We start from the raw sequence: 22,841 nt of genomic DNA, 5'->3' as shown, positions 1-22,841 counted from the left end.
TAGTAGAAACACAGTTTAACAAATATATATACAAGTCGGTATGTGTATATATATATGCAAATACATAAACATGCATACATATGCACACAAAACATGTTTAGAGTCACTCATTAAACAACACTTACTGATACCTACTCATACCTGGCACATACGTATAGGTTCACTACCCATTACCAAGAAAATAAAATGGCATAACTAACAATAAAGTCACTCAAACACTGGGAAGTTAAAGTAAGATTGAGCTTTACATGTCTTCAAGAATTCCCAAAACTTCAAGTAAACACAAAAGAAACTTGTATAAATTCCAGGAACAGAAAGATATAAAAATCAAGTCAAATAATTGGTGGATTCTCTCCTCATCACTCTGCCACTGACTTAAAAGAGGAGTTCCCTAACGTACTACAATAACAGAAGAAAACAGAGGATAAGTACAAATCTTAAGGATAGTGCATTCTTTCTTCCTACTCTAAGACTTCACTGGACTTATAAAGGGTTACAAGTTATATATTATTTGTGCTCCAAAATAACTTTTTAGAACACAAGTTCTTTCTAAGTTGGAAATTTGTCATCAAACCCTGTTATTCTTACTGTTTGGAAGCTTTATCTCTATCTTCTAATCTAGAATAGTTTCCCATGGAAATTATAAATGGTGTTTCATGTCTGACCATAAGAGCTCGCACACTTGAAGTTTAGGACTAATGGACTCATGTGATCTATACCTCAAAATGCATTTATTTAACAAATACTGACCTTTGGTTAAGGGCAAACAGTTACTCGAAATTGGAGGATTTAGAAAATTGTTATTGAGGGAAAAAGAATCTCAGCATCAAGAACATACTTTAATCCCCCAACTACATACTGGCAGGCATTGATGAGTTTGTCTTCATGATGAGGACGTGCGAGGACAGACCCTTATTAAACCTCTGAGTTCTTACTCCTACATGTCCTAAGTCAAGGCAAATTTCTAATCTCTGAAACAGAAAGTACTTCTTTAGAGCACTCACCTCAGATACTCTAACCTGGAGAATAAAGGGTAATTTCCCAAAAGGGGAACAGATGCCAGGAATTGGGCTTCCTGATATAATTATTTACAATCAGGTCACCCATAAGTATTTCTAAGTAGGAGACTGCCAGTGTACCTGTAGGTATATGAACATGTGCATTTATCCTTTTTTTTTATGAATGTGTATATTTATTTTTTAGTTTATTATTATTATTTTTAACACCTTTATTGGAGTACAATTGCTTTACAATGCTGTGTTAGTTTCTGCTTTATAACAAAGTGAATCAGTTATAAATATAAATATACATATATCCCCATATTTCTTCCCTCTTGCATCTCCCTCCCTCCTACCCACCCTATCCCACCCCTCTAGTGGTCACAAAGCACTGAGCTAATCTCCCTGTGCTATGTGGCTGCTTCCCACTAGCTATATATTTTATATTTGGTAGTGTATATATGTCCACACCACTCTCTCACCTTCTGGCAACTTACCCTTCCCCATCCCCATATCCTCAAGTTCATTCTCTAGTAGTCTGCAAGACTTTATTCCAGTCTTGCCCCTAGGTTCTTCATGACCATTTTTATGGTTTATTTTTTAGATTCCATATATATGTGTTAGCACATGGTATTTGTTTTGCTCTTTCTTACTTACTTCACTCTGTATGACAGACTCTAGGTCCATCCACCTCACTACAAATAATTCAAATTCGTTTCTTTTTATAGCTGAGTAATATTCCATTGTATATATGTGCCACATCTTCTTTATCCATTCATCTGTCAAAAGACACTTAGGTTGCTTCCATGTCCTGACTATCATAAATAGAGCTGCAATGAACATTGTGGTAAATGACTATTTCTGAATTATGGTTTTCTCAGGGTATATACTCAGTAGTGGGATTGCTGGGTTGTACAGTAGTTCTATTTTTAGTTTTCTAAGGAACCTCCATACTGTTCTCCATAGTGGCTGTATCAATTTACATTCCCACCAACCGTACAAGAGGGTTCCTTTTCTCCACACCCTCTCCAGCATTTATTGTTTGTAGATTTTTTTGATGATGGCTATTCTGACTGGTGTGAGATGATATCTCATTTTAGTTTTGGTTTGCATTTCTATACTGATTAATGATGTTGAGCATTCTTTCATGTGTTGGTTGGCAATCTATATATCTTCTTTGGAGAAATGTCTATTTAGGTCTTCTGCCCATTTTTGGATTGGGTTGTTTGTTTTTTTGATATTGAGCTGCATGAGCTGCCTGTAAATTTTGGAGATTAATCCTTTGTCAGTTGCTTCATTTGCAAATATTTTCTCCCATTCTGAGAGTTGTCTTTTGGTCTTGTTTATGGTTTCCTTTGCTGTGCAAAAGTTTTTAAGTTTCATTAGTTCCCATTAGTTTATTTTTCTTTTTATTTTATTTCTCTAGGAGGTGGGTCAAAAAGGATCTTGCTGTGATTTATGTCATAGAGTGTTCTGCCTATGTTTTCCTCTAAGAGTTTGATAGTGTCTGGCCTTACATTTAGGTCTTTAATCCATTCTGAGCTTACTTTTTTTTTTTTTTTTTTTTTTTTTTTTTTGTGCTAGGTGGGCCTCTCACTGTTGTGGCCTCTCCCGTTGTGGAGCACAGGCTCCAGACGTGCAGGCTCAGCAGCCATGGCTCACGGGCCCAGCCACTCCGCGGCATGTGGGATCTTCCCGGACCAGGGCACGAACCCGTGTCCCCTGCATCGGCAGGAGGATTCTCAACCACTGCGCCACCAGGGAAGCCCCTGAGTTTACTTTTGTGTTTGGTGTTAGGGAGTGTTCTCATTTCATTCTTTTACATGTACCTGTCCAGTTTTCCCAGCAACACTTACTGAAGAGGCTGTCTTTTCTCCAATGTATATTCTTGCCTCCTTTATCAAAGATAAGGTGGCCATATGAGTATGGGTTTATCTCTGGGCTTCCTATCCTGTTCCATTGATTTATATTTCTGTTTTTGTGCCAGTACCATACTGTCTTGATTACTGTAGCTTTGTTTATAGTCTGAAGTCAAGGAGCCTGATTCCTCCAGCTTCGTTTTTCTTTCTCAAGATTGCTTTTGCTATTCGTGGTCTTCTGTGTTTCCATACAAATTGTGAAATTTTTTGTTCTAGTTCTGTGAAAAATGCCAGTGGTAGTTTGATAGGGATTGCATTGAATCTGTAGATTGCTTTGAGTAGTAGAGTCATTTTCACAATGTTGATCCTTCCAGTCCAAGAACTTGGTATATCTTTCCATCTGTTTGTATCATCTTTAATTTCCTTCATCAGTGTCTTATACTTTTCTACATATAGGTCTTTTCTCTCCTTAGGTAGGTTTATTCCTAGGTATTTTATTCTTTTTGCTGCAGTGGTAAATGGGAGTGTTTTCTTAATTTCACTTTCAGATTTTTCATCATTAGTGTATAGGAATGGAAGAGATTTCTGTGCATTAATTTTGTAACCTGTTACTTTACCAAATTTATTGATTAGCTCTAGTACTTTTCAGGTAACATCTTTAGGAGTCTGTATGTATAGTATCATGTCATCTGCAAACAGTGACAGCTTTACTTCTTTTCCAATTTGGATTCCTTTTATTTCTTTTTCTTCTCTGACTGCTGTGGCTAAGACTTCCAAAACTATGTTGAATAACAGTGGTGAGAGTGGGCAACCTTCTCTTGTTCCTGATCCTAGTGAAAATGGTTTCAGTTTTACACCATTGAGGATGATGTTGGCCATGGGTTTGTCATATATGGCATTTATTATGTCGAGGAAGGTTCCCTCTATGCTTACTTTCTGGAGGATTTCATCATAAATGGGTGTTGAATTTTGTCAAAAGCTTTCTCTGCATCTACTGAGATGATCATATGGTTTTTCTCCTTCAATTTGTTAATATGGTGTATCACATTGATTGATTTGCGTATATGAAGAATCCTTGCATTCCTGGGAGAAACCCCACTTGATCATGGTGTATGATCCTTTTAATGTGCTGTTGGATTCTGTTTTCAGTATTTTGTTGAGGATTTTTGCATCTATGTTCATCAGTGATATTTGCCTATAGTTTTCTTTCTTTGTGACATCTTTGGTTTTGGTATCAGAATGATGGTGGGCTCGTAGAATGAGTTTGGGAGTGTTCCTCCCTCTGCTATATTTTGAAAGAGTGTGAGAAGGATAGGTGTTAGCTCTTCTCTAAATGTCTGATAGAATTCGCCTGTGAAGCCATCTGTCCCTGGGCTTTTGTTTGTTGGAAGATTTAAAAGCACAGTTTCAATTTCAGTGCTTGTTATTGGTCCGTTCATATTTTCTATTTCTTCCTGGTTCAGTCTCAAGAGGTTGTGCATTTCTAAAAATTTCTCCATTTTTTCCAGGTTGTCCAATTTATTGGCATAGAGTTGCTTGTAGTAATCTCTCATGATCCTTTGTATTTCTGCAGGGTCAGTTGTTACTTCTCCTTTTTCTTTTCTATTGATTTGAGTCTTCTCCCTTTTTGTCCTAATGAGTCTGGCCAATGTTTTTTCAATTTTGTTTATGTTCTCAAAGAACCAACTTTTAGTTTTATTGATCTTTGCTATTGTTCCCTTCATTTCTTTTTCATTTATTTCTCATCTGATCTTTATGATTTCTTTCCTTCTGCTAACTTTGGGTTTTTTAAATTCTTCTTTCTCTAATTGCTTTATGTGTAAGGTTAGCTTATTTATTTGAGATGTTTCTTGTTTCTTAAGATAGGATTGTATTGCTATAAACTTCCCTCTTAGAACTGCTTTTGCTGCATCCCATAGGTTTTGGGTCGTCATGTTTTCATTGTCATTTGTTTCTAGGTATTTTTTAGTTTCCTCTTTGATTTCTTCAGTGATCACTTGGTTATTAAGTAGTGTATTATTTAGCCTCAATGTGTTTGTATTTTTTACAGATTTTTTTCCTGTAATTGATATCTAGTCTCATAGCATTGTGGTTGGAAAAGATACTTGATACGATTTCAATCGTCTTAAATTTACCAAGGCTTTATTTGTGACCCAAGATATGATCTATCCTGGAGAATGTTCCATGAGCACTTGAGAAGAAATATTCTGCTGTGTTTGGGTGGAATGTCCTATAAATATCAATTAAGTCCATCTTATTTAATGTATCATTTAAAGCTTGTGTTTCCTTATTTATTTTCATTTTGGATGATCCGTCCATTGGTAAAACTGGGGTGTTAAAGTCTCCTACTATGATTGTGTTACTGTCGATTTCCCCTTTTATGGCTGTTAGTATTTGCCTTATGTATTGAGGTGCTCCTATGTTGGGTGCATTAATATTTACAACTGTTATATCTTCTTCTTGGATTGATCCCTTGATCATTACATAGTGTCCTTCTTTGTCTCTTGTAATAGTCTTTATTTTAAAGTCTATTTTGTCTGATATGAGAATTGCTACACCAGCTTTCTTTTGATTTGCATTTGCATGCAATATCTTTTTCCATCCCCTCACTTTCAATCTGTATGTGCCCCTAGGTCTGAAGTGGGTCTCCTGTGGACAGCATATATACATGTCTTGCTTTTGTATCCATTCAGCCGGTCTATGTCTTTTTGTTAGACCATTTAATCCATTTACATTTAAGGTAGTTATCAATATGTATGTTCCTATTACTATTTTCTTAATTGTTTTGGGTTTGTTATTGTAGGTCTTTTCCTTCTCTCGTGTTTCCTGCCTACTGAAGTTCCTTTAGCATTTGTTGTAAAGCTGGTTTGGTGGTGTTGAACCCTCTTAACTTTTCTTCTTTGTAAAGATTTTAATTTCTCTGTCAAATCTGAATGAGATCCTTGCTGGGTAATCTTGGTCGTAGGTTTTTCCCCTTCATCACTTTAAATATGTCCTGCTACTCCCTTCTGGCTTGCAGAGTTTCTGCTGAAAGATCAGCAGTTAACCTTATGGGGATTTCCTTCTGTGTTATTTGTTGTTTTTCCCTTGCTGCTTTTAATGTTTTCTTTGTATTTGATTTTTGATAGTTTGATTAATATGTGTCTTGGCATGCTTCTGCTTGGATATATCCTGTATGGGATTCTCTGTGCTTCCTGTACTTGACTAACTATTTCCTCACCATATTAGGGAAGTTTTTAACTATAATCTCTTCTAATATTTTCTCAGTCCCTTTCTTTTTCTCTTCTTCTTCTGAGACCCCTATAATTCGAATGTTGCTGTGTTTAATGTTGTCCCAGTGGTCTCTAAGACTGTCCTCAATTCTTTTCATTCTTTTTTCTTTATTCTGCTCTGAAGCAGTTATTTCCACTATTTTATCTTCCAGGTGACTTATCTGTTCTTCTGCCTCAGTTATTCTGCTATTGATCCCTTCTAGAGAATTTTTAATTTCATTTATTGTGTTGTTCATACTGTTTGCTTGCTCTTTAGTTCTTCTAGGTCCTTGTTAAACATTTCTTGTATTTTCTCCATTCTACTTCCAAGAGTTTGGATCATCTTTACTATCATTATTCTGAATTCGTTTTCAGGTAAACTCCTTATTTCCTGTTCATTTGTTATGTCTGGTGGGTTTTTGCCTTGCTCCTTCATCTCCTGTGTGTTTCTCTGTCTTCTCATTTTGCTTAACTTACTGTGTTTGGGGTCTCCTCTTTGCAGGCTGCAGGTTCGTAGTTTCCGTTGTTTTTGGTGTTTGCCCCTAGTGGCTAAGTTTGGTTCAGTGGGTTGTGTAGGCATCCTAGTGGAGTGGACTAGTGCCTGTGTTCTGGTGAATGAGGCTGGATCCTGTCTTTCTGGTGGGCAGGTCCACATCTGGTGGTGTGTTTTGGGGTGTCTGTGGCCTTTTGATTTTAGGCAGCCTCTCTGTTAATGGGTGGCGTTGTGTTCCTGTCTTGCTAGTTGTTTGGCATAGGGTGTCCAGCACTGTAGCTTGCTGGTCGTTGAGTGGAGCTGGGTCTTGATGTTGAGATGGAGATCTCTGGAGATTTTTGCCGTTGATATTACATGGAGCTGGGAAGTCTCTTGTGGACCAATGTCCTGAACTTGTCTCTCCCACTTCAGAGGCACAGCCCTGACGCCTGGCTGGAGCACCAAGAGCCTGTCATCCACATGGCTCAGAATAAAAGTGAGAAAAAAAAAAAAAAAAGAAAGAAAGAAAGAAGAAGATAAAATGAAATAAAATAAAATAATTAAAATAAAAATTAAAAAATATTCTTTACAGTAATAAAAAATAAAAATGAAAGAAGAGAGCAACCAAAGCAAAAAACAAATCTACCAATGATAACAGGCGCTAAAAACTATACTAAAACAAACAAACAAGCAAAAAAAACGTAGACAGAAACCTAGGACAAATGGTAAAAGCAAAGCTATACAGACAATATCACATACAGAAACACAGATACACATTCATAAAAAGAGAAAAATGGATAAATATATATATATTGTTGCTCCCAAAGCCCACCTCCTCAATTTGGGATGATTCGTTGTCTATTCAGGTATTCCACAGATACAGGGTACATCAAGTTAATTGTGGAGATTTAGTCCTCTGCTCCTGAGGCTGCTTCGAGAGATTTCCCTTTCTCTTCTTTGTTCACACAGCTCCTGGGGTTCAGCTTTGGATTTGGCCCTGCCTCTGCATGTAGGTTGCCTGAGGGCATCTGTTCTTAGCTGAGACAGGATGGAGTTAAAGGAGCAGCTGATTCGGTGGCTCTGGCTCACTAAGGCCGGGGGGAGGGAGGGATACAGAGTGTGGGGTGAGCCTGCAGCGGCAGAGGCTAGTGTGACATTACAACAGCCTGAGGTGCCGTGTGTTCTCCCGGGGAAGTTGTCTCTGGGTCATGGACCCTGGCAGAGGCGGGCTGCAAAGGCTCCCAGGAGGGGAGGTGTGGATAGTGACCTGTGCTTGCACACAGACTTCTTGGTGGCTGCAGTAGCAGCCTTAGCATCTCATGCCCATCTCTGGGGTCTGCACTGATAGCTGAGGCTCGCACCCATCTCTGGAGCTTGTTTAGGCAGTGCTCTTAATTCCCTCTCCTCACACACCAGGAAACAAAGAGGCAAGAAAAAGTCTCTTGCCTCTTCGACAGCTCCAGACCTTTTCCCGGACTCCCCCTGGGCTAGCTGTGGTGCACTAGCCCCCTTCAGGCTGTGTTCACGCAGCTGACCCCAGTCCTCTCCCTGGGATGTGATCTTCGAAGCCTGAGCCTCAGCTCCCAGCCGCTGCCTGCCCCGGTGGGTGAGCAGACAAGCCTCTTGGGCTGGTGAGTGCTGGTCGGCACCAATCCTCTGTGCGGGAATCTCTCCGCTTTGCCCTCTGCACCCCTGTGGCTGAGCTCTCCTCCGTGGCTCCGAAGCTTCACCCTCTGCCACCTGCAGTCTCCACCCACAAAGGGCCTCCCTAGTGTGTGGAAACTTTTCCTCCTTCACAGCTCCCTCCCACTGGTGCAGGTCCCATCCCTATTCTTTTGTCTCTGTTTTTTATTTTTGGTTTTGCCCTACCCAGGTACGTGGAGAGTTTCTTGCCTTTTGGGAGGTCTGAGGTCTTCTGCCAGCGTTCAGTAGGTGTTCTGTAGGAGTTGTTGCGCATGTAGATGTATTTGTGATGTATTTGTGGGGAGGAAGGTGATCTGCAAGTTTTACTCCTCCACCACCTTGAAGCTCCTCCTGCATTTATCCTTATAATCTTGGTGTCCATGAATGTAAAATTTTTAAAAAATATTTATTTATTTATTTATGTTTGGCTGCGTTGGGTCTTCATTGCTGCACGCGGGCTTTCTCTAGTTGCAGTGAGCGGGGGCTACTCTTTGCTTTGCAGGCTTCTCATTGCCTTGGCTTCTCTTGTGGAGCATGGCCTCTAGGCACACAGGCTTCAGTACTCATGGCACAAGGGCTCAGTAGTTGTGGCCCACGGGCTCTAGAGCACAGGCTTAGTAGTGTGGCTCATGGGCTTAGCTGCTCCGCAGCATGTGGGATATTCCCGGACCAGAGCTTGAATCTGTGTCCCCTGTATTGGAAGGCAGATTCTTAACCACTGCACCAAAAGGGAAGTCCATAAATTTTTATTAAACTAAAACTTTCCCAGGGTAGCCATGTTTGAACCCCCTAATTTGATGGACTACCCACACTCATAAAATTCTGTATTTTTCTGTCACAGTACTTATAACTGTAATTAATTAATTAAATATATAATTATTTGAGATCCATCACCCCCCTATACTGAAAACTCCATGAAGGCAGGGGGTATGTCTGTCCTGATTGCTGGTGTAGTCTCAACATACCAGTCTGGTGCTTGGGACATAAGTGGCACTCAACAGAAAATTATTGAATATATGAGTAAATGAATAAGTGATAATAAGTGAATAACAAAGAAAATATTATGTTTGATAACACAATATACATCTATTAAGTGTTTATAAATTTGTTCTGCAATGCATATTTTAGTATATATAGGTATAGTCTATATACTAGGATGGAATAAAAGTAATCAGATGTAGAATAAAGGGACTTAGTTTATAAAAGTTAAGCCAAAAGATAGTTTGCCATAATCATATACAGATGCACAAAAGTATAATGAAAATCTATATAGTAAAGAAGTAAAGCAAACTGTCTAGATTTAAATCTTAGCTCAGCTAATGACTGTGTTGTATAACCTTTGGCAAGGTTTGAGTTTCAGTGGGCTCATTCACAAGATGAGGGTAAATCATAAGATCCAGGATTGTTGTGAGCGTCAGATGAGTTAAAACACATAAAGTGGTTAGAACATTGCCTGGCATAAATTAGTCCCACAATAAAAATTAGTTTAACACACTATAATATTATCACTATCACTATTTACTACTACTACTACTACTACTACTACAAGAGCAGTACATTTAAAATATGATGTAATATGGATAACTCATAAGAACTGTATGTCTATGATTAGAATGAAATCCATAGGGTGGCTTATAAAGTGTCTTTCTGAAAGAAACAAATGAGGGGAAAATAATTCAGTTTCACAAAATCTTTGCTAGAAAGAGTAATGAAAATGGATGATTATAATTATAACAGTAGTACCAGGAGAAATCTGGCTCTATTCTTAGCAGTGTGTCTGTATTAACACACTAAATATTCACAAAGACCGTACGAGGTTAGTACTGTTATCTTATTTACAACTGAGGAAACGAAGCATAGAGAAGTTAATTAAATAGCAAGGAAGGAGGACGATCAAGATTCAACTCCATGCTGTCTTGCTCTACAGCCTCTTGATATGACTATGATACTATAAATTTCTTCACTCACTCACTCACCGAAAGGTTAACTTGCTATATCCCAAGGATTGTGTTTAGAATTATGGATAACTTAAGATACAATTACCTTCCTTGAGAAGTTCACAGACTCATTGGGAATAAATACAAATAAACACACAGTTAGTGACCTACACACAGGTAGGTGACAATTACTGAATACTTATTATATGTTAGGCACTTTGCTAAGTGTTTTACATTGATTAGTTATCCTAACTTAATTCTTACAGCAACTCTACAGAACCAGGTTCTATTATCATTTCAGTCTTATAAGTTAAAAAACAAAAAAACCCCTGAGGCTTAGAAGGACAAAATATAGGCTTTTGATTTCTTTGCTACACTGACTGTGGTATCTTATATTCTTTAAGCAAACAGAAGAAAGAGGACTCAGCTTGTGAGGCAGAGGTGGTGGGCATCATTTTGAATTATATCTTGAAAAACAAACAGTAACTCTTCTGTCTGAAAGCGGGAAGGGCACAGCAGACAGAAGAAAAAGCATATGCAAAGTCATGAAAGCAAGAAATAGCCTAGAATATTCAGATAAAAGAGGTAGTTCTATGCAAGTGGAGAGCAGGGGTATTACAAGTCGGGAGTAAGAGGTGAGTCATATATGGTCCGCTGGCCCCAGACTGAGAAGTTCTCTATGTATCATACAAAGGAGTCTGTACTTTGTTCTGTAGGAAGTAAGGAGCCAGGGAAGGATTTTAAGAATCTGAGTAAAGAGATCAGATATATACATCTTTATGCAACATAATTAGCAGCAGTGTGGAGGCTGCACTGGAAGTGATTATATGTACAGGGTCCAAAAGCTTTGCAGCTACAAAAGGGATGCACTACAAGAGATGTAGAGTGAGGCTTCATAAATAAAATATTATAACTTATAAATAGAATTCTTAAAGGCTGCTATTACACAAAGGACTTTTAAAAAATGATTATACTGGGAGGGTGGGAGGGAGGGTGACACAAGAGGGAAGAGTTATGGGAACATATGTATATGTATAACTGATTCACTTTGTTGTAAAGGAGAAACTAACACACTATTGTAAAACAGTTATACTCAAATAAAGATGTTAAAAAAATGATTATACTATTTGGATTTTTTTTACTTTTTCAGAGTAAACTGTCTTTTTGCAGAGCCTTGTTCTAGGAGTCAGGAGACTCAGATTCTAGATCTGTCCTTGCATCATTAAACAACTAACAGTAGCTCATATATTGATATAAGATAAAGTGGCCATTTGCTCTTATTTGGAAAACAAATGAAATTATTTTTTTGGAATCTTCAGAAGAAATGTGAACACAAAATATTGTATCATGTTTTTAACTAGTTGTTTTCTTTATTGGCAAACTGAGGCTCTATAATTTTTAAACTAAAGACCTAAAATGTTCATATTTTAAGAAGCACAACTGCTAAAATACAAGTGACTGGTACTCAGGTTAATTTGAATTCATATAGAACAAGTGAAGAATAGATAAGATGCAATGTCTTACTCAAATGGCTGAAAAAGTAGAAGTCCATTCAGTTAAGATTCTCTAAGTTGAGTGTCAAAGTGAACAATTCAGTTAAGATTCTCTAAGTTGAGTGTCAAAGTGAACAAGAAGCAGTTCAAAAAGTTCAAAGAAGCAACTATATTCAAGAAAATGTTCATTAAATACTTACCTTAGTAATAATCCTATAAGTAATGAACGTTTCAATTGTAGTAACATGGCTTTCAGGTTCATCAACTGTAATGAAAAGATCTTTCAAATCTGGCTCATCTTCAAACTTGACTTGGTTTATCATTGATAAAGGGGATGTTGGCATCATAGGGCTGAAGGAATTCATGTCCATCAGTGAGGCATCCTAGGAATACAAAAATCAAAAATTAATATCTATAGGGAAAAAAAGTTAAAATCCCCTTTTTCTTAAACACAACAAATACTAATCAAATATGTCAAGAACAAAAAGGATAAGTGGACTCCTGCTTAAATAAGGTATGTGGAACATGTATTTTTATCTCTGCTTCATCTCAAAATCCCACTTTAAAAATGACAGTAAAGAAACAAAGACAAAACAAGACAAAAAGTCATACAAAGGCATAAACCCTCAAGGTAAAAAGAAGAGACTAAGCAAACAAAGTTAACTACTTTTTTGGAAACTGGAAATCTCATGGTTGAGTGGTAACTGAAAAGCAGTGCAGAAAGAGCTAAAGTAGACATAGGAGAGAATGGTAGACCAGGAAAAAGAAGGCACATTTATGACACAGGATCACAGCGACACTCAAGAATTAGAGGTGCCAGAAACCTGTGGACATAGAATGTTGGAAGAGTTAAACCAGAGGATTGGTTAAAAAGCTCATAAAACAAAAAAGGAGTTAGTACCTCAGATTCCCTCACCTACCCCATGCAATCAGGTGACTTTTCTTCCCCAATTTTGCAAAAAACCTGGAAATTTGATTTCTGGAGTGTCTCTGAACTCAAGGGCACCAGGCAGGATGGAGGGAGAGAGAGGCCCTATGAAAATACAGATATCAAGGGAAAGTCCTACATACTAGATGAAAAGATATCCAGCCCTTTCCCATCATTTGGCCCCAAGAACATGGGCAGCAAGATGTTGAATGTTTGCTCATCTTGTCAGTACCTGGTGCAGGAACTACCGAACATCTCAACATATGGAAAGCCTCTGATGTGAAAGATTCACAAATAAACAAACAAAGAGAATACAGGAAGCAGACAGAATAGAGAATATAATGCTTTAAAAATAGGTGAAATCATTAGCAATAAGAATGATATCAAATTCATGAATAAAACAGGTGTTATTTTTCAAAAAAAATTCAAAGAACAACAGGAAAACCAGTAAAAAAGGAGGCTCATGGAAGTTGAAATATGATGGAAAGATAAAAACTCAACAGGAAGTTCAAAAGATTTAACTTGAGAACTAAGCTGAACCAAAAGAACATGGGATGGAAAAGGAGAGGGAAGTATTTTTAAAAATTAAAGGATCCAGGTAGATAGTACCTGAATGAACAGAATTCCCAAAAATGAAGAAGGAAAATGTCCTCTGAATTGAAGTATTTCCAGGTTGACAGGGCCTAGCAGGCCTCCTCAAAATGAACAGGACAGTAGTGGGGTGGGTAGTACCCCTACAAGCATCTATCACCATGCCATTTCATAACAGTAGGGATTTTAAATTCCTAAAAGCTTCCAGAGAGACTATAAACAGGTAAAATACAATAGGAATGGCTTCAGATTTCTCAGTGGTAACACTGGAAACTAAATGATAATAAAATAGTATCTTCAAAATTTTTAGAGGAAAATATTTCCTACCTAGAATTATACATAGCTAAACTGTCATTCAAGTATACAGGTAGAATGAAGCCATTTCAGATAGGAAAGATTTCAAAAACTGACTTTCCATGTACCCATTCTTACACATTCTTTGGAAGACTCTTCACTTTTCCAAAATAAGGGCAAATACCAAGAAAGAAGAAATATGATCTGAAAGTAAGAGATTCAACATAGAAGATAACTAAAGGAAATTCCTTGGATGACAGTGAAAGAATGTTCCAGGTTGACAGCTTTGCAACAGACTTACAGAACAACCTATACAGACTAGAGCAGAAAGATTCGGTTGGGTGGGGGGTGGGAAGGAGATGAAGAGGGAAAGAATAAAGGAAGAGAGGGAGGAAGGAAAGAGAAAGAGTAAAGGAAAAAGGGAAAGAGAATGAGGGAAGGAGGGAGGGAGGGAGAAAGGAAGGAAGGGAGGAGGGAGGGAGGCTGACAGAATACCTGATACATTTAAGCATAATGAAAGGAAGCATGCCATGTTAGATTTTGTAGATGAATTGGTGCAAAAAAGCCAAGAGGCAAAGAAAACAAGAGAGGGAGAAAGGGAGGGCCTAAATAAAGGAATGAATGAATGATGAACTCTAAAGGAAACAAAAGGTACAAGAATGAAAAATGTAATCATAGTTCATTACATGGCTTGACTGTGAATAAAAATAAATTGTTCTTAATTACTGAATTTAACTAAAAATGGTGATATAGTTATATTAAGATAATGGGGGGAAAAACATATGTATATGTTTGAGGGGAGGAGACATTGCCTATAAAACAGTTTCAAAAATGCCAATACCATGATGGAAAAGGAAGATGAGGAACTGTTCCAGACTGACGAAGACAAGAGCCAAAGCAACGTATGATCTTGGATTGGATTCTGTTCCAAAGGAGAAGAACCTTTGTTTTTTCTCTCTAAATGATATTATTGGGACAAATGAAAATTTTGAAAGGGTCTGTGGATTAGAATATAGTATTATGTCAGTGTTAATTTCCTGATTTGCATACTTATACTGTGATTACGTAGGAGAGTGTCCTTGTTTTCAAAAAATATACACAGATTTAATTAGGAGTAATAAAACATGTCTCTAATTTACTCAACTTGCACACACATAGAGAAAACAAATGTTGTGAAATGGTAATAACTGGGAAATCTAGATTCTTTGTGGTATTCTTGCAACTCTTCTCCAAGTTTGCAACTATTTCAAAATAAAAAGCATATTTATAGTTTTCAAAAGTCAAATCATCTGACAAGGCTTAAAATAAAACGAAACAAATTAAAAATAAAAAAGCAGCACCACGTGCTCCACTATAGCTATTACCAGTTCACGCTCCTCAGAAGCAAATTCAGAACTCTATTAGCTATTTTTGTTCCTTGTTACCCTCCTTATTTCAAAATAACATATTTTTTCTTGTTTAATAATTATTCAATTTTCATATTATCAGTAGATTTACTACTAAGGAAGATGACAAATATTTATTTAAGTCAATTAATTATATGCGTATAGACTCAGAGTCCCATTTTACTCAATGGGTTATAATCCATTAATATAATTTATTTTGATGTTCTAAGTGTCCAAAATTTGCCTAGTAGGAGCTCCTTAAAGCTGGCATCTGTGTGTTTTTGATATGTCTTCATTATTCCTTGAGCACTTTATTTTCTGGCATAGCAAGATGTTTCAGATTTACATTATATTTTCCCTGCCCCAGTCACAGAATCAGACATTTCTCCAAGGAGCTCTAGTTTCTTTTAGAGGAGACTGGTATTTAGAAAACAAGATATAAATGCTAGAAAATATATGTATATTAGGCATGATTTAGACAAGGAATAGAGGACAAATTACAGTTGAGTTGATCAGACACACAAAAACATGGAGACAATAAATGTCTTACAACAAAAGTTTAGTGAAACAAATTATGGTATATACCTACAATAGGATACAATAAAGTCTATCCATATACTAGAATACAATAAAGTGATTAATATATTAGAGGAATATATAGTAACTTGGAAAAAGATTCACAGTATGGTATTAAGAGAAAATATTAGCTTATAAAATTTGTATTCAACTAGATTCTAATGCAGGTACATGTATTTATGTGTGTATATGACAGAGGGGGGCCAGAGGGTAGGGGAGAAAAAGTGAGAAATAGTGCACTCACAATATGCGTGCACTCATGAACTTAGAAGCTATACCAAAAAGTTAACAGAAGTTATTCCAGGTGTTGGGATTGCTGTTGAGTTTAATATTTTCCTATCTGAGTTGCTGTATTTCCAAATATTCTAAAATAAACGTGTATCATTTTCAAAAAAGATTTTTAATTGTTTAGAGTCAACACTGTATCTAACGTGTTCAGAAACTGTAAGAACTGCTGTAAAAAAAAAAAAGACAGTAAAAACTACTGAAAAAACTACTGTAAAAAAAACCAAACAGTAAGTTAAAAGAGCTGTCTACGGCCATTTTGGCAGAAGACCTTGGATTACATATTTGATTATTTGTTTTTTTTTCTTAATTCAAAGTTGTATAGTTAAATAGGAAATTTAAAAATATGTCTGGAATCACATGAAAATGGGATTGTCAAAATAAATTATGGGATGCTAACACAATGGAATACTAAGCAGCCATTAAAAACAGAATTTAGAGGTTTCAAATAAATGTGCAATCAGCATGTACAAAAATCTCTCTCAATTATCATTTCATATAAACAGTAGTTTTTTAAGTTGATGGGCAAATGTGCTTTAAATTTCACTGACAGTGCATACAACCATGTGCTTTGGCGTTCTTTGTAGTCACCCTCTTAACTCACCACAACCCACTTCTTTTACCTACTACATAATTTAGCATTCTATTTCTTCTGCTTAAAATGCATCCTTTTGTAGAGTGGAAAAGATCTGCCTGAATTTATAAAGGCTCACAATTCCAATGAGTGTAGTGTGATGTCATAAAAATATGCTTCAATATCTAGCAAAGGAAGAAAATTACAGGCTGAAATTTAGCAACATCCAAGATTTCAGTAGAAGAATGTAAATTACTATGAATCACTCAAAAACATTCTCAAAAACCTCAATAAAAGTGACTATCCAAAGAGTTTTATATTCGCTTCAAAAAAAGGAAAGAAGAGAAAAAAAAAAAAAGGAAAGAAAATATACTGACAATACTTAAAAGATTTACATTTGGACACAAATAAGTAAAGAAAATAAGTGTTTGAGAAGATCCAAAGAAGTAACTGACCAAAAATAACTTCATTTAACTTTTTGTGGTTGATGCTTTTCAGGAGAAATGGATCGTTAAAATTTGTTCTTTCCAAAGTTCTTACCTCCACAATAATGCATGCCTCTTTCTCCTGCTAGTTCTGTCTTTCTCCCCGTCCTCAACCTCATTTATACATTCGTTCATTCTTAGCATTTGGATATACATCCATTATCCTATGATATTTCACACAATGAAAATACATCTTTTCATTTTTTTTCTTCAAGAGATTAAAGCAGAAGGGAAATTATTTGCATGGTAAATCTCCACTTCTTAAATAACATTGAATACCTTTCTTACAGCTAGCATAGTGAAAACACACACTCACACAGGCATACACCAAAAAATCTTGGGACGGTTTCAGGCTGAGATTTGAATATGTATAATAGAGAAGTAAGCCAAATTGCTGCAGGAAGTCATTGTCTTTTATCCTTACTCCAAACCAACACATTCACTGTAAGAGAAACCATTTAAGTGACTTTACTGAAATGAATGGACATTAGCACTGTGCTAGCATAACACTGAAATTTATTGACAAAGTCACTTACAAATTAAGGGTAAGTTTTCTTTGTTCTTATTTTTGGTTTATTATAAGCATTTGTTGTGGGTTGAATCATGTCCTCCCAAAATTCATATGTTGAGGTCCCAACCCCAGTACCTCAGAATGCGAACTTATTTGGTGACAGGGTCTTTACAGAGGTAATCAAGTTAAAATGAGGTCACTGGAGTGGGTCCTGATGCAATACTACTGATATCTGTATAAAAAATGGGAAATTTGGACATAGACGTTCATAGAGGGAAAACATGAAACATAGGGAGAAGACAGCCATCTACAAGCCAAGTGGAGAGACTGGGAACAGATCCTTCCCTCACTGCCCTCAGAAGGAACCAATCCTGCTGACACCTTAATTTCAGATTCTAGCTTCCAGAACTGTGAGAAATAAATTTCCGGTTGTTTGAGACACCTAGTCTGTGGTACTTCATTACGGTAGCCCTAGCAAATGAACAACATTTCTGTATATAGAGTGGTACACAATAAATATTTAAGGAAGGAAACAAGGATAGAAAGGAAGGAAGGAATTATAATTAAAACATTTCATCCTTGCTCCATTAATTTTTTTTTTACAGGTTAACAATCAACTTCAGTAATTTCTGAGAAACGATTTTTGCCTCCCACTTTTAATGCTATTAGATGGTTCCAAAGTTCTACTATTGAAACAAATAAAATACAGAGCTGAAATTTAAAACAAACAATGACTTGCCAATATTTGAGTGCTCAGGAGATAAACTCCAAAAGAAACAGGTTAAAAGGTGAGATATGACCTCTCTAAGAAGTGTCCTTCCTTAATATCCTTCACTAAGATGCTACTCGGGAACGTCTCATAAATGTAACATGAATTACTCTGATAATACTAAATTTCAACCACCATCTGTGCACAAACAGCTATTTTCTTTTTACAAGTAGAAGAAAAAAAATCAATGTGAGAAGTGTGATAAATCAGAATACTGGCATGAAAAGGCCATGCAAATAAAATTGCTGATGTACAAGAAACACGTACACCAAGAGACATCTGGTAAAAAGCAACTTAAAGTGGAAGGAGCATGAGAAACCATGTTGTTATGAGGGACACTCATCTTGATGGGCCTAAATTTAGACTTACCAGCTGTGTTTTGGTTTACAACTCCTTCCAATCTGCCTGCTTATAATAATAATAAAAAATTAGAAGGGCCTTCTGTGGAACACTGTTGAAAATGTGATTGGGGGAAAAGCCAGCCTATGTCGTGTTCTATAAAGGGGCATACAACACTCAATAATCTTGTTTGACATAATTTCCAGTGCTATGTAGTATATATACCCTTGTATGCATATATCATAATCTATTTATTCATTTTTCTGTTTCTATTTTCTAACAGTGTTGCTTTGAATATACTTGGACTTTTTCAGGTTTTGTGCACTATGAAGTTATATACTGACCACAGAAATGTTTCACATAATTTTATTTGACATAATTTTCCACTCTGGTAAAAAAAAAAAAAAAAAAAAAACCACACAGGTATATTAAAAGAAAAAGTCTCTGTAGTTATGCAGAACTAAACTTAATTCAAGTTTACATATATATAAAGCTGTGTGAACCTGGTCAAGTCACGTTACTTTTCTGAGATTCAGTAACATCAGAGAGGTCATATCTCACCTTGGATCACAGAGGATAAAAAGAGATGAATAAATGTGGGGTATACATTGTCTCCTTGAACCCTTCATGTGAATTATATAAACCTTACCACGACCCTATAGAGTATGTTCTATTTCTTTCCCTTTTTTAAACCAGCTAGCAACACTATTGAGTAGGTACTCTTTTACCTCTTGTTTTCAAATGAGGAAATAGGTTAAATCACTTGTTCAAACTCTTAACTGCTATTAGTAGAGGAACCAGCCTTTGACAACCACCTAACTGCCAGTAAGTCAAACATACTGGGAGTTGTCACTGAATTCAATTTTCAGTTTCCCACAAAATTAAATAGAAATCCAAAGCAAGAATAAATCAACTTCTATGGTTAAAATATAGTCATGTAGTGGACAAAACCTAAGGAAGTACAAAACATTCAAGGCAGCCCATAAGAATGGATAGATAGGGCTTCCCTGGTGGCGCAGTGGTTGAGAGTCCGCCTACTGATTCAGGGAACACAGGTTCGTGCCCCGGTCCGGGAAGATCCCACATGCCGCAGAGCGGCTGGACCCATGAGCCATGGCTGCTGAGCCTGTGCGTCTGGAGCCTGTGCTCTGTAATGGGAGAGGCCACAACAGTGAGAAGCCCACGTACTGACCCCCCAAAAAAATAATAATACTAGAATGGATAGATAAACTGTGGTAATATGCATACAAGGCTTATATATATATATATATATATATATATATATATATATATAAATCACAGCAATGAAAATCAATTACAACTTCATGTAAGGCCATTGATAAATATCACAAACTAAATATTAGAAGAAAAAAGATCAAATCAGAGAAGAATTCACACAGGACAACATCATTTTTTAAAGTCCTAAAACATACAAGGTCCAAATTCATATAAATCCTTAACAAATAGTGCTTCAAGATACATATACAGATCTCCCTTGACTTACAATGGGTTTACATCCCAATAAACCCATTGTAAATTGAAAATATCATAAATCAAAAATTTATTTAATACACCTAACCATAGCTTAGTCTAGACTATCTTAAATGTGATCAGAACACTTACATTAGCCTACAGTTGGACAAAACTATCTAACACAAAGCCAATTTTACAATATAGTATTGAATATCTCATGTACTTTATTGAATGTTGTCTGAAAGTGAAAAACAAATGGTTGTATGGGTACAGAATGGCGTCAAGCGTATCGGTTGCTTCCCCTCGTGATCCTGTGGCTGACTGGGAGCTGTGGCTCACTGCTGCTGCCCAGCACCAGGAAAGCTTATCTACCACTGCTTGAGAACAGATCAAAATTCACAATTCAAAGTATGGTTTCTACTGAATGTGTATCGCTTTTGCACCATAAAGTCTAAATATCATAAGTCAAACCATTTTAAGTTCAGGACCATCACTTTTATGAAAATCAAATGAATGATAAAAACAAAATTCAAATTATTATTTTCTTTTAAGCAGGAGAGAGAGAGAGAGAGAGAATCTTGGAGAGGGCCACACAGGGAATGCAGGCATGCCTCATTTTATCATGCTTCACTTTACTGCACTTCACAGATACCATGTTTTTTACAAGGTCTGTGGCAACTTGGCATTGAACAAGTCTATAGGTGCCATTTTTCCAACAGCATTTGCTCACTTCATGTCTCTGTGTCACATTTTGGTAATTTTTGCAATACGACTTCAAACTTTTTCATTATTACTATATTAGTTATGGTGATCTGTGATCAGTGATCTTTGATGTCACACTGTGATTGTTTTGGGACATCACAAACCACGCCCATATAAGATGGTGAACTTGATAAATGTTTGTGTTCTGACTGCTCCACCCACTGGTTGTTCCCCCATCTCTCCCTCTTCTTGAGCCTTGCTATTGCCTGAGATACAACAATACTGAAATTAGGCCAAGTAATAACCCTACCATGGCCACTAAGTGTTCAAGTGAAAGGAAGACTCTCAAGACTCTCACTTTAAATCAAAAGCTAGGAATGATTAAACTTAATGAGGAAGGCATGCTAAAAGTCAAGATAGGCTGAAAGCTAGGTCTTTTGTGCCAAACAGTTAGCCAAGCTGTGAATGCAAACGAAAAGCTCTTGAAGGAAACTTAAAGTGCTACTCCAGTGAACACACAAATGATAAGAATGTGAAACAGCCTTATTGCTGATATGGAGAAAGTGTTAGTGATCTGGATAGAAAATCAAACCAGTCACAACATTCCCTTAAGCCAAAAACTAATGCAGAGCAAGGCTCTAACTCTCTTCAATTCTGTGAAGTCTGAGAGAGGTGAGGAAGCTGCAGAAGAAAAGTCTGAAGTTAGCAGAGGCTGGTTTATGAGATTTAAGGAAAAAAGCCATCTCTATAACATAAAAGTACAAGGTGAAGCAGCAACTGCTAATGTAGAAGCTGCAGCAAACTTCATTCATTAATGAATGAAGGTTGCTACACTAAACAACAGATTTTCAATGAAGATGAAATAGCCTTATATTGGAAGAAGATGCCATCTAAGACTTTCATAGCTAGAGAGGAGAAGTCAATATTTGGCTTCAAAGCTCTTCTTAGTGGCTAACGCTGCTGGTGACTTTGAGGTCAATGCTCATTTAGTATTCTGAAAATCTTAGGGCCCTTAAGAATTATGCTAAATTGACTCTGCCTGTGCTCTATAAATGGAACCACAAAGCCTGGATGACAGCACATCTGTTTACAACATGATTTACTGAATATTTTAAGCCCACTGTTGAGACCTACTGCTCAGAAAAAAAAAAAAATTCAAAATACTACTGCTCTTTGACAATGCACCTGGTCACCCAAGAGCTGTGATGGAGATATTCAGTGAGATTGATGTTTTCATGCTTACTAATACAACATCCATTCTGCAGCCCATGGATTAAGGACTTTCAAGACTTTCAAGACTTATTATTGAAGAAATACATTTCACAAGGCTATGGCTGCCATGGACAGTGATTTCTCTGATGGATCCAGGTAAAGGAAATTGAAAATCTCCTGGAAGGATTTCACCAGTCTAGATGTCACTAAGAACATTTGTGATTCATGGGAAGAGGTGAAAATATCAACATTCACAGGAATTTGGAAGAAGCTGATTCCAACCCTCATGGATGATTTTGAGGGGTTCAAGACTTCAGTGGAGGAAGTAAATGCAAATGTGGTGGAAATAGAAAGAAAATTGGAATTAGGAGTGTGAAGATGAAGTGAATTGTTGCAATCTCATGATAAAACTTGAATGGATGAGAAGCAAAGAAGTGGTTTCCTGAGATGGAATCTACTCCTGGTGAAAATGCTGTGAAGATTGTTGAAATGACAACAAAGGATTTAGAATATTACATAAACTGATACACTTAGTTGATGAACCAGAGGGAGGGTTTGAGGACCCACTCCAACTTTGAAAGAAGTTCTACTGTGGGTAAAATGCTATCAAACAGCATTACACGTTACAGAGAAATCATGTGTGAAAGGAAGAGTCAACTGATGCAGAAAACCTCATTTTGTTGCCTTATTTTAAGAAACTGCCACAGCCGCTCCAACCTTCAGCAACCAACTCCCTGATCAGTTAGCAGCCACCAACATTTCTAAGTGCCAGGGATACACTAGCACCATACACTTGCATTATTTCATGTAATCCTCTCAACAATCTGAAGAAAGAAAGCTCAATTATCATCACCTGAATTTTATAGATAAATAAGCTTGTACCATAGGGATAATAATAATTCTCCCCAAATCACTTATTTCTTAATTGGAAGAGCCAATTGCAGCCACCACTACCATCACCACCACCCATGCACACACACAAAAGCACCTAGTACAGCACCTTTATTTCATTTAACAAAAGTTC

General features: G+C 36.8%; 1 protein-coding gene across 1 annotated transcript in view; it reads right to left on the bottom strand.

Moving 5' to 3' along the window:
- The window catches only part of SNX7 (sorting nexin 7), a 97,985-nt gene that overhangs the window by 60,915 nt on the left and 14,229 nt on the right, over nucleotides 1–22,841 (bottom strand). The window contains exon 2 of the mRNA XM_059073079.2: nucleotides 11,894–12,076. Coding sequence (XP_058929062.1) covers nucleotides 11,894–12,076 — 183 coding nt within the window. The remainder of the gene's footprint in view (nucleotides 1–11,893; nucleotides 12,077–22,841) is intronic.

The sequence above is a fragment of the Kogia breviceps genome, chromosome 1 (assembly GCF_026419965.1).
Source record: "Kogia breviceps isolate mKogBre1 chromosome 1, mKogBre1 haplotype 1, whole genome shotgun sequence".
Lineage (NCBI taxonomy): Eukaryota > Metazoa > Chordata > Mammalia > Artiodactyla > Physeteridae > Kogia > Kogia breviceps.
Note: the sequence above shows the minus strand (reverse complement) of the source record. Positions and strands in the feature narration are given on the sequence as shown.